We start from the raw sequence: 12,602 nt of genomic DNA, 5'->3' as shown, positions 1-12,602 counted from the left end.
TGAATTAAATGACTTGTTAAACATGTTTTTTTAAAACCATTTATGATTTACTTATTTAGCTCATTTAGTTTTATAATTATATTGATATTCATACTTCCTAAATATTAATTTTTAGTGATGCAGATCTCTGGAACATCATGTTTTAATGTAAACAATAAAAAAAAAAGATAATAAATATCCACCACATAACTTAGATGAAAATACTAGCCACTACTCTCTTCCTCCTATCAGAACTTGTTCTTTATTTTATGTTGCTCAGTGACAGGTTATCATTTGGAGTATACAAATGATAAGTGCTCAAATGCTAAGTATCACTTCCAGACCAAGCTCTTGGCTGATCTCCCATTCTGCATTTCTGAGGGACATTTCTCATCCTCAGCATTTTTGTTTTCATTTGAGTGTGATCCTTTGACTGCTGAAAATAACTACACTAACTTCATCACTCTTCTGAAATTCTCATCCAAGCCTTTCAGATCAGAAGAAAATAATGTTTCTAATCACAGACCTGTATCTGATTTGATTTTCTGGAACTTTATGCAGTCGTTCACCTGCACAACATGAATATAAATAAATGGCATTCTAATATGCTATTCTTTTACACTCTTGTCTGTGGTTAAAATAATTTCATTTAGGATAAAACAATGGAAAATTATATTCATGTATGTTTCTTAGTTACATTGCATTCATATAGCCACTATTCAAAACTATAATAGCACAAAAGCCAATTTTTTCCTAAACTTTTTTGGTTATTTTACTAATGTTTGTGGTCTTTTTCTCCCTGGCTGACAGTTGGGTTAAGAATCTAATCAGAAGATATTGTGCAGCTGCTAGATCAGAAAAAATTGTTCCACGCTGGGAGCACGATTATCACCTGCAGCCCATTGGAAAACTCGGATTGTTTTATGAATACCTTGAAATGGGTAAGCAGCAGTTTAGTTCCGCTTAGTCCAGAATCTGTGCTGGATATAAGTATATTTTAAAGAAAATGTTCATGCAAGCAATGCCTAATATGCCTAGAGACAGAAGAGATATGAATGTTTTCACAATCCAAGACAAGTTTGGAATCATTTGGAATATGTAAAATTAAATATCTGAGTTAAATTTCTGAGTCAAAATGATGAAAAATGTAACAAACAAATGTTTAAATACTCAGAAGAGTTCCTTTTGATGAGTTCTAGTTTTTAACATTTTCCTGTGTACTCTGTTTGGCTTCTTTTTTTCAGTCTTTTCATTCTCAGTACCTTTCAGTATCTTTCCAAATGTTACTGTATTATGCTGTTCATATGTCCTCACACTGTAAATGGTCTGAACACAAAATTTGCTAGGAATTTAACTTCCCTGTCACCCTTCTTATAGTTCAATGTCTGCTTTCTCATATATGCATATCTCCAGTAAGTTAAAGCCTCATCAGTGTATATAACCTCTCCCTTTGACAGTTATACAGTTCGGATTTGTCACTCTATTTGTGGCATCATTCCCTCTGGCTCCTCTACTGGCTCTTATTAACAATATGCTGGAAATCCGCCTGGATGCCTGGAAGATGACGACGCAGTTCAGACGCATGGTTCCGCAGAAAGCACAAGACATAGGAGCGTGGCAGCCCATCATGCAAGGAATAGCCATTCTGGCCGTGGTTACCAATGTAAGTGCTGTGCCTGAACAGGGAAGTGCCTTCACTGCAGGTATTGCCTCCAAACGTGCAGTTGCCATCTGTAGCAATGCATATCACGGCCAAGGGACTACAGGTGAGGCCCTTACACAGTCCTAAATAGATTAGGAGCTTAAGTCCCTTAAGACTGTAGCCCCTGTGAATTAGGCTGCCAGGCACTTTTTGGATGTTTTGGAAAGAGAACATAGTTACTGTTCAAAACATTACATGCAAATAAAAGCAATGCTGTTTAGTTGCTAGCATTTTCACAAAAAAAATCAAATGAAGATTAAAGAGCATCTTTCCTAAAATTATAGCACATAATTCTAATTGGAAAAAAAAAAGAAAGGCATTTTTGATAGTCTACAAGTAAATGCCTGAATTAAAAAAAAAGGAAGTTGTAATTAAGTCTTTTAAAATAATGGCTGTTACTAATTCTTACAGTTATTATGGTCATATCTTCTTAGTTAAGTTGGGCTTTAAGGTTTGCATTGAAGACAACAATTCAACTTCTTTCTTATGTATGTATATAAATACATATTAATACATATTAATAACATTGAGGTGTTAGAGCACCTGTCTTTTGAGAATAGAATGTTTCTTTCCGGAGAATTTTCAAATGATTCTATGATTTAGTTGGTGGTAAACTTAATTTTAAAATGTATTCTTTAAAATATTTAGAAAAGCTTTCTTTTCCTCATGAATATAATCTTATTAATGGCATTCAGACATTTAAAACTTCACATATAATTAAGTCACCAAAATCTTACACAGAGGCTCCATATTTTGGGAAGGGGGGTGGAAATAGTACTGTTGGACTTGGCCACTGTAAATTATTTGATCATTTATTCTTACGCAACATATAAGATATATATTATCTTGGAAAAATTTCTACTGCTACCCTTACCTGAGAGGTAGTGACTGCTGTTTCCTCTGCAGAAACAGTAACGCCTGCCTATACCTACCATGCCCATTTCGACATGCTTGCCATTTTTCACTGTTATCACTGAGTTTAGGAGTTTGTTTTGACATGGTAAAAAGTAGTCGCTTCCTCTAGCAGCTACTCCCTGCAGTAGCAGTACCATATTGCACTGGCTTAGGAGTTTCTGGTGAAAGCCATAGCGTGGGGGTCATCTTAACCTGAACCTTCACAGGAATCTGCCTGTTTTGAGAAGGATGGGCAGAAGAGTGACAGAATTGAGCATTCAACAGCAGTGGGTAACCTGCTAGCTAGGAGAGCCACTCAAAGTAAAAGAGCAGTTCAGATTCAAAGCAGGACATGAACTTACCTTCCTGTATCTCAGGTGCCTTCTGTAGTCACTAGGCACGTGGTCTGAACCAAAGGGCTTCTGCTATTTGTGTGTAATGAAATAGATACATTTACTTTTGTCTTTTTTTTTCCCACAGCCAGATGAATTTTCTTGCATATCACTCTCTCTTTTGTTTTCCAATCTGAAAAATCTTTTGTTTTGCCCTTTGAAGGGTGAAGATACTTTCAAAGAGGAGAGTGATGAGACTGCATGACCTGGTGGCCTGTGGAGCTGGCGTCTTCCCAGTAGCTTTGTTTCTTTAGTGTTAAGGTTGAACTAGTGACCATGGTGAAAAGAGTTCAGAATAGATTTCATTGAAGAGGAAGATTTTTTTATGGTAGTCTCTGCTATCAGATATGTTTTCAGCCTCCCAAAATGGCCATTATTCCCTTTTAGAACTCTATTTTACCCTATATCTGTTTGATAGGTTCTGTAAACATGGATAGCCTGTAGAGAGGGGATTTAGGGGATTTGTAAGGCAGAGAAGGAAGCAGAGGGAGAAGTGTCAGAAGGAAAAAAGGAACCTCAGGATGGAAAATTTACAAGACAATCTAGGAGGCAGACAACAAACTAGAGCGTGCAGAGCTCTAGCTGTTCTGCACTGCTCTGCTGAGGCACATCAGTCATAAATCCAACTGTTCCACTGGCACGTGAAACACTAGTACATTTGGCATTAAACTTTAAAATAAAACATGTTCAGATTGTAATAAATATCAGATGATGACAGACAAACTCTTTGGGTTTTTTGTTTTACTGCTTGTATAAAAAATTGTTGATGATAATTCTCCCTGCAAATTAGAGAGAAAGAGCAAACTCCTATTTGAAACATAGCTGTCATTGGAAGCAGCATTCTGAGTGCATCAGGAGCTTCATTTGAACTGTGCTGCTCCAAAACTTATACAGCAAAATGAAATAAAAAATCCATTCCCCTAGATGGAAAGGAAGTGCATCGTGCTGTTGGATAAACAATCTCAATCAATCCAACCAACTCTTGTAATACTGCTATGAAATGAAAAATCAGATATGCTTCTAAGGATTATTTTTAGATATTGTTAAGAAGACCTTTATCATGTTCTTGGTAACATCCATGGCAGAGTTGAAGTTGCTTTGGTAGCCTAAAGGTGACTCTGACATGACTCTGACTTCTCTGTTAGGAAGATATTTGTGTCCCTGTTCAGGATTCTGCAGAAAAACATGATCCAGCAGTAGTTTCAGGTATCTGTCCCTCTCCATGGACAGGCCAGCTGGGACTAATGGGAGATTTACAACTTTAAGAGGCCTAACTGACTCCAAATTCATATTCCACCTTACATCATTAGATACTTTCAACGCTGAAGTGGTATCTCTGAACCCATGGAGTTTATTTTATGTCTTGGTTTTAGTCTCTCCTTGTCCTCCCTGACAAGAAGTCCATCCCCACGTTTGCAGGACTGGTAGGACACAGCAGGTTTCTTCTAGTATAGCCCTTTTGGGAGCTCCCACGTGCAAATCACAGTTAACTGTGGTATAAATAGTGGTAGTGCATTTGCCACTGACATCAGTGAGGGTATTAGCAGACAGGGGTTCAGGGAAAGCCATGTTTCCTCCCTAACCTTTAGGTATGTTTTTTTCTTGTTTGGCATCCAGGATCTAATACAGCCAGTCTTTGTTTTACCAGCCCTGCCTTCGACTTGATTGATTTTTTCTCACTACACAGAAACCGTGTCTGTTGTTCTCTATGTAACTGTCACAGATTAGATTTATAAACTGTACCCTCTTCCCCTTCATGTGTTGCCTCTGCAAGACCTGCTAGGCTGCTACTAACTGTTCCACAAAGACTTGCTGCTCAGCCACTGGACCTGCTAGTGCCTGATGCCAGAGCATCTGCTGCTGATTTGAAGACTTATTTTAATTTGTTACAGTATAAATGGAAAACTGTGCTAAGCATAGGTTGGGAAGGAGAGAATGCTCATTTGTTTGTACTTCTCCAGAGCAATATTCTGAAGTGGAGCCCACAATTCAGGAGGAAAAAAAAGCTTTTCCTTTGAGAGGATGCTGCAGAATTAGTTTTCATAATTCTGCCCTTGTAGCTCTCTGGAGCACATCTGGAGACCATTCCAAGAGAGGAGAGGAGTCAAAACTCAGATTTAAGATTATGAGAGACCTGGGGCTTCCAAAAATTCAGTAAGAACAACAATTAAATACCATATTCCAGCATCTTTTTTTTTTTTAAACAATACATAAAAAAAAGCTCTTTTGGTCTGAAGGGAGAGGGTGGTGAGGGGTTTTTGTTTGTTTTTCCTTACCTTTTCTTTCCTTCGTTTAGTTGCTGCTAGTTCATTTGTGGTCTACTTGGATGCAAACCTTATAGGCTAGTGACCATTAGGAAATTATGTTTAACTAAAATGTCTTGCTTATTTTTAATGATGTTTTTTAATTTACTTTAATTAAAAAATTTGGTAGAGCAATTTAGATGTGACATATTTCCCTGTAACTGCAAGACATAGTAATATCATATATTCCTAGTCAGCCAAAACAATCTGCTCTACTTGTAAATATAAGCAATACAGACATTTGAATTTATTGCACACCAGTGTTATAGGCTTAAAATCAATTTTTAAAAGTGCATGCCACCTACATTCGATTTAAGCTAGAGTACACGACAAAAAAAGGTCTTTGGCGTACATATCCTTGTCAATTTTAAGCAAGTTTATTGCAGTTTTCGGCTGCCTCCCTTTTCTTTCTCACCAGCCAAATTAATATTCTCTTAATTAAAATAATACCTAACAATCTTCTGGGGAGCCAGATGAGGATTTTGGACCACGGTCTCGTGCTTAAGCAATATTGCTGCAGCTTTTGGTTTAACGCTAGCTACAGTTTTGTTTGTCCGGTGCTCCGCAGAAAGGCAGCGTGAAAGGTAGGACAGCAGCTAGAGCAGCGCTGGACAGCTGGGAGCAGCGGGGCTGCCCCTGAGGCCGGGCAGCTCCCGCCTCTTGGAACCAGATCCAGGAGGGGATTCGGCCGGGTCAGGGCCATGACCTGATCCCCGCGCGGCTGCAGGAGCCCGCGGCCCCGAGCGACCTGCCGGGCTGGGGCCGAGGCGCTTCAGGCTGGCGCGGCCGCCGCCGTGGCCGTCGGGGAGCAGCACGGAGGCCCGGCAGAGACTCCCCCTTTATCCTCTCGCCCCTCTCCGTATTTGCACACATTAAAGATGCCTCTTCAGGCTGGGCTCTCCTGCTGCAAAGGCTGCACTAAATTGGACGGTTTTTGCTTCAGCCCATGAAATTAATGTAGCCTGCAGCAATTGCAGACTGGCATGAATAAGAATAAAATACCGATATTCACTAGCTCTTAAGCTTTTATAATTCCCATTACTGATTCCTAACTTTGCTTCTCCCTCTGTCCCGCGTCTTCCCTGTGGCATTTTTTGCCCCTTTTATTTATCTCTCCTCTGTCCCTCTGATCCCATTAGCTCCGTACCTCACATGCAATTAAATTTCTCTGCATTGGTTCTTTCCAATATGATTTTGAAGAGGGTTTTTTTTTCCTCATAGGACAAGAAGTGACTTTTGTAGCTTTGGCACACAAATAATCACCATATCCTTGGTGCTACAGAGGCCTGTAGGGCTGAATTGTCTGGGCAACCTCTTGCTGAGCACTGCATTACAGGTTTTGCCAGTGGAAACCTTTCCCCACAGGAACATCTTCTGAATATGCAATAGCAAAGGAGGATTTGGGATTAAACGTAATTAGCCTGTCTTCCAGAATAGGATGCTTTGGGCAGTTCATGAGTTTAAAAAGACTTCTCACAGTAAACATACAGACCTGATTTCCTACCTAGCTTGTAACAAGCAGACTGAGTAGGACAGTGACTCTTAGGAGCAAGATAACAACAAGTGGCCATGTCATATGTTAAACAGCACTATGCAGCTGCTGCTGAGATAGAAGAATTTTCTTGGCATCAAGAGCAGTTTCCACATGTCCTGACGTAGAAACTTATGAGAGAGCAGCTGCCAAGATGCATTTGGACTGGCTGCCACCTCCGGATAGGTGGGATGTTTCTAGGATCAGAGATGAATCAGCTATATATAATTTACCTTATTGTTTTACTCAAGCTTCAGAATTCTGAGTGCAATTTATTTTACTCTTCCTAGAGGACTCTTTTGTCCTTTTCCATAGGATTCAGCAGGCAGGGCTTTCCTGTGCAGACCACAAGTACATCTGATAGCCAGCGTGCTTGCTGAAGGTTGCCCTACAGTGGCGTAAGTTGAGTTTGCTGACCTGCACAGCATGTTTGTGCGGAAGAAAGCCTAGCAGGGCGCAGCTTTGTAAAGGCTGGCAGCCGAGCTCCTGTAATCTTAAAACTCTGCAGAGTGCACATTCCACAACGAGATTGTTTTAGGCCTGCGAGTGACTGCAGGCTCGTTTACAGAGGGAATCTCTGCTAGAAAAGCATGTATTTTCTGTTTTACCTCCACATGGGAAATTTTGAAATATTAACTGTATGGAAAAGTTTTGCATATTAAGGATTATTTCTTAAATGCTACCCTGCTTTTATCTTTTTTCTTTTTTTTTCTGAAATGCAGGCCATGATAATTGCGTTTACATCTGACATGATTCCTCGTCTGGTTTATTACTGGTCCTTTTCAGTCCCTCCTTATGGGAATCACATCACTTACACTATGAAAGGCTATATAAACAATACGCTCTCTGTCTTCAATGTCTCAGACTTCAAGAATGAAAGCAAGCCGTTTCCCCCTTGGCTTGGGAACCAAACAACATGCAGGCAAGTGTCAAGTAATCTTTCATTTCCAATGACGAGAGCACTAATGCCAGTACTGTCTAAATAGCCTAATTCTCTGAAAATGTCTAGTAGGAAATGTTAGAACAGAATAAAAGACAGTGTAATTTGAATGGCAGAATTGAGTAGCAGACCTTACTCATAAATCTGTTAGTCAGAAAATATTTACTTCATTTTGTTTTCCCCATAATTGATACAGTCTTTTAAAAAATACTTAAAAGTGATTTAAGCCACTCTTAACAGTGGCAATAAAAGACATTTCAGTCAAATGTAGCTCACTGCAGATAGAAAGTTTCCCCATCTGTGTAGTTCCATGCAGCTAGCTGTGTCATGCAGGATGCAATAAGTAGGGACATGTCTTGCTCCATCCTCTGGCCATAGTGCAGCACTGCAGAGCTTCCCAAAAGCTGTTTCTCACTTTCTGCCTTGCCTTCAGGTACCGTGATTTCCGCTACCCTCCTGGTCACCAGCATCAGTATGAGCATAACATATATTACTGGCATGTCCTTGCAGCCAAGCTGGCGTTCATCATTGTCATGGAGGTAAGTGTATGGAGCTGCCAGCTTTAGTTAGGGAGTTTCCTCTCCACTTCATTTGGAAATTCCTTCAAAGACTTTCTGTCCGGGCAGACCTCTGAGAGCTTTTAGTTAGCAATGTTTGCAACTTCTTTGCTCAAGAATTTTAAGATGATTTTAAGTGTAAGATACAGAGTCATACCAAAAATGTTTACATATTCTTAGAGGAAGTTTGTGCACATTCTCATGAATACACATGCATAATACACGTACACTGACAGACTGAACTGTGTCAAGGCAGTTGCTGAGAGAGAGGAGTCTATAGATGAGCCTCTGTGGTTAAAAAGCAATTGCTGCTTTTAGTGCAGCTCGAGTTGGGGCTTATAGAAAGATGGGAGTCAGTCCAAGGTCAAGGGAGAGGAATACTAGGTAAATACTGAATTATAAATATATTTAGGGCCTAATCTGGGGGATACCAAAATTATCAGAAACACCTTATCTTTTAGAGCAGATTGGAAAACATTTGTAGTCCCACAGTCATTTGAACAAACCTGAAAATATTTTAAAAGAAACTGTAGAAGTGTATTTTGACAATATGAGGGAAAAAGAAGGCACAGAGTACTAGGTTTTTCCTCAAAGTAAGCAGAGAAATCAGGGTTAAAATCAGGATTAGAAAATTAGAAATTCTTACATATTCGTCTGTTCTTGTGATTATTGCATTCATTAGTCATTACTGCTTTTTAAAATACAATTTCACTATCATTATTTGATACTGATACTCCGAGTCTTGAGAGATAATGTGACATTTCATCAATAATAATAATATTAATAATAATAATAATTCAGGCTGACTGACCTTTTTTCATTTTCTCCTTCCCCAGCATGTCATATACTTTGTGAAGTTTATTATTTCATACGCAATACCGGATGTATCACAGAAGACCAAGAGCAAAGTTAAACGAGAGAAATACCTAACACAGAAACTCTTGCATGAAAATGACGTCAAAGTTGTGAAGAAAACCATGGGGAAAATAGCTGACAAAATTTTCAAAGGAGTAGATGGTCCTTTCCGACCTAAAAATGAATAAGTACTTTTTTATATGAAATAACAATACTTACTCAGCTTATGCCTATCCATACATTACCAACAGCTAATCAAGAACTTTGGATTAACTCCCTCTGCTAAATACTGTTTCTTGCAACTGTCTCCTGCACATTTCCATGTTTCCCATAGGCAAAAAAACCACTGAGACTTGGTGAAGAATTATCACTTTTTAAAACAGCTTTAGTAGGTCATACTTTTCTAACCTGTGATGATAGATATTATTTATTATCTTAAGATTATGCACATTAATTCTGAAATGCATAGAGTGCTTTGCACTTTCTTTAGGCCTCAGCTATTTGATCTGTTGTAGAACTTGACTAAAGCTCGAAGAACCAGGATTGTTTTCTGTAAGACTAACATCACTTCCTGTGAAAGAGTTTTGATTGCCTGATAAAGCAAACGCCAAAAATATGAAACAAAGAGGAAAAAACAAGCTATGAAGGAGAGAGAGGAAAACACAACTCAAAATCCTGTTTCGAAGCAATTGCAATTGATATACTGAGCACTGTTCTGTGCTGCACTGAGGAGTTATGCAGACTGGAATGGATAATAAGGTATTTCGGATAATCATGGGCTTGGATCCCAAGAAGCAGCAAGAGCGGAAGCCCATCCTGTTCATCAATCTCTACGCAAACAGGAGAATTGCCTTTGAAATCAATGCATACAAACTGACTTAGAGCACTCTGAGCGAGCAGAAAATCAGGTATTTTGTCTTTCCCTAGTCAATGAACTTTCATTAGTTCCCTTGGCCTTGTAACCTCGAAGGTCTCTACCCTTTAGTAGTGGTAAGTGATAAAAGTCTTTCCATGTACTCGATCAATATTTGCAGAGGGCTCTCTTGCATTTCCCCCACGCCAGGGGCACCGTTCACTTCCCAGGTGGATTTCAACATGCAAAGAACAGATGTGCAGCTGACCCTGCCATGGTGCAATATTGTACGATGAGTCCAAGTTGGACATGGCCGTGGATCTACTGAAACTTCAGACCGGAATAAACAACATGCCTTAACTGAGCATCAAACTTTATGAAACTTGAAATAACAAGGAGGATGTTAGATATATGGATAAAATCCTCAAATTCGGCTGTGTATCTCCTTGGTGATTTTGTGCCTTGCGGATTAAGCCTGAATGTAGAGCTCCACTTTGAGTCTACATCAGCACCTTTCCAGATTATTAACTGCTTTGTGTTTTAATGGTTATAAGGGACCAATTGCTACAGATCTTGAAAACAAAATCATGTTAAAAAAAGTAAAATGGTGTCTGCATTCTGTAAACCTGGGAATTACTGATGGGTTTGTAGTTTTGTACTCCCAAAATTGATTAATATACAGAATTCTTAGGCAGATTATTTATGGAGCTCCTTCCTTATTTTGAAGTTTGCAGAAACTTAAGTAGCACCAATATCATGTACTTTATTCCAGCAAGATAGTCTGTCACTATAAATGGTTGTCAGCCAGAACGGGGCTGGCACCAGCACTTCTTTTTCACAGGAAATTTTACTCTCTGCCACTTGTTTTATTTTCCGGTCAGAATCATAACAAGTCTTTAAAATTCCCAAGACGGAAATGTAAATTTGCAGACAAATCCTCCTAGGTTTCTAAAAAGGACATAGGTTTTAAAAAGCAAGCTTATCAAGATGTATCACCCCAGTACTGATTTGACCTTTTCAGAACAAAACACCAAACTTCCTTTAAAAATGTTTTTTTTTTTCCAGGGAAGCACCTCATGGAACAATTCTAGTTAGGTAGTTAGGATTTTTTGTGCTGAGTGAGTCCTGCTAGAAAGTCCCATGAGCTCCATGTAAACCTGGAGCTTTGGATTTGAGCTTTGTGCTGGCACATTCAGCTGAGGGCCTTGGTTTTCCTACCAGTGATCACAGTGCCAAGTGCCTTAGGGATGCACACATCCCTTCAGGTGCAGTGCTGAAGGGCTGGGGCGGGCAAGGAGGGATGGAGTGATATAGTCCAAAAAAACCCCGAAGCAACGACAGAAGGGAATGGACCATCTCAAGTAAATCTTTGGTCTTAAAGAAACACTCATTGCCCTCTTTGACACGTAAAGAGTCTGGGAAACAAAGGAATTAAGTGCCTTGCTTGGGGTGGTGCTGGGAACAGCAGCAGAGCTCTAGATGGATTTTCAGCAGTGCCTGGTTTCTGCACCTTGTGGGTTCCTGCAGCCTCTCGGTGCCTCTTCCTACACCAGTGAGCAGCAAGTTCTGAAGAGGGTGTTGGTCATTGGTAATAGATATTTTTAAATATCTATTTTTTATTTTTATCTTTATCTTTAAAATAATGTTAGAAAAAAAAAAATCTTGCTACATCACCAAAGCATGACTGTCTATGGACTGAGGTTCTCCTGTAATAAATCCCAGTCACCCTTATGTGTGTGTCTACATTAGCATTGTTGGTCAGATCAGAAAGGTGTTTTTGAAGCTCATCTTCCACTTGTGTCTTCTGCTGGCCCGTGGCTCTCAGGGCACAGGGACGTGTTCCTTTCAGCTGAAACTAACCCAGAAGACACAGGTTGGACGTGCACATAATTGTGTCCGAGGGCTAAAGCAGAGCTAGTCTGAAGGGAGCAGTGAGCACTGGTGGGCAGCATCCTCTTCACCTCAGCTCCCTGCGCTACAGGTTTGATCCTGATGTGCCTTGCTGCTCGCTAAGGCAGCCGTAACCTTCAATTCCAGAAAGTGTTATTTCCCAGAGCACAGTTCCGAGCGAGGGAGCAAGGAGGAAAACGGCCCGCGTGCCAACGGCTGCAGGTTGGTCCCGTAAGCCGTGCAGTTGAGGCGGGCTCTGCCTCCAGCTGCGCGATGAGGAGCACTGCTGTGGAGCACGAGCCCTCCTCAGCTCCCTCAGGATAAAGGCGTCCGGCAGAGTGTTTGCAACCTTTCTGGCCCCTGCAAGGACATTGCAAGATCTACCTGAGGGGAAAATCAGCATTTGTTTAGAACTGTGAATCCGTTTTTACACATTTTAGACTCCGTGTGGGCCAAAGAGGGCCGCGTGTTTGTGCGTCGAGGTGAGGCTGGATCCGGCTGCTGCCTGTTCCGCTGCCGCGGGGCCGGGTGAGCGCCGCGCACATCGCAGCGCCCTGCCACCCATCCCGTGTACCCCGACCAAATCAGAGGGCAGGAATGCACAGTTCCTATTTTCTGCCAGGAGTGTTTGCCCTTAGTTTCTAAATACTAAGGGGTTTTTTATATTTATTTTTATAGTCATTAAATAAAGTTTATTTTAAAATAA

General features: G+C 40.3%; 1 protein-coding gene across 1 annotated transcript in view; it reads left to right on the top strand.

The window, feature by feature from the left end:
* The window catches only part of ANO6 (anoctamin 6), a 58,226-nt gene extending 47,398 nt beyond the window's left edge, over nt 1-10,828 (top strand). Inside the window, exons 16-20 of the mRNA XM_026050264.1 lie at nt 790-920; nt 1,437-1,642; nt 7,524-7,723; nt 8,175-8,280; nt 9,135-10,828. Of these exons, the coding sequence (XP_025906049.1) occupies nt 790-920; nt 1,437-1,642; nt 7,524-7,723; nt 8,175-8,280; nt 9,135-9,341 (850 nt within the window). The 3' untranslated portion in view covers nt 9,342-10,828. The remainder of the gene's footprint in view (nt 1-789; nt 921-1,436; nt 1,643-7,523; nt 7,724-8,174; nt 8,281-9,134) is intronic.
* Nucleotides 10,829-12,602: the final 1,774 nt, after the last annotated feature.

This window comes from Nothoprocta perdicaria, unplaced genomic scaffold (assembly GCF_003342845.1).
Source record: "Nothoprocta perdicaria isolate Ctin4 unplaced genomic scaffold, notPer1 scaffold_67, whole genome shotgun sequence".
Lineage (NCBI taxonomy): Eukaryota > Metazoa > Chordata > Aves > Tinamiformes > Tinamidae > Nothoprocta > Nothoprocta perdicaria.
This window is presented reverse-complemented; position numbering and strand designations above follow the sequence as displayed.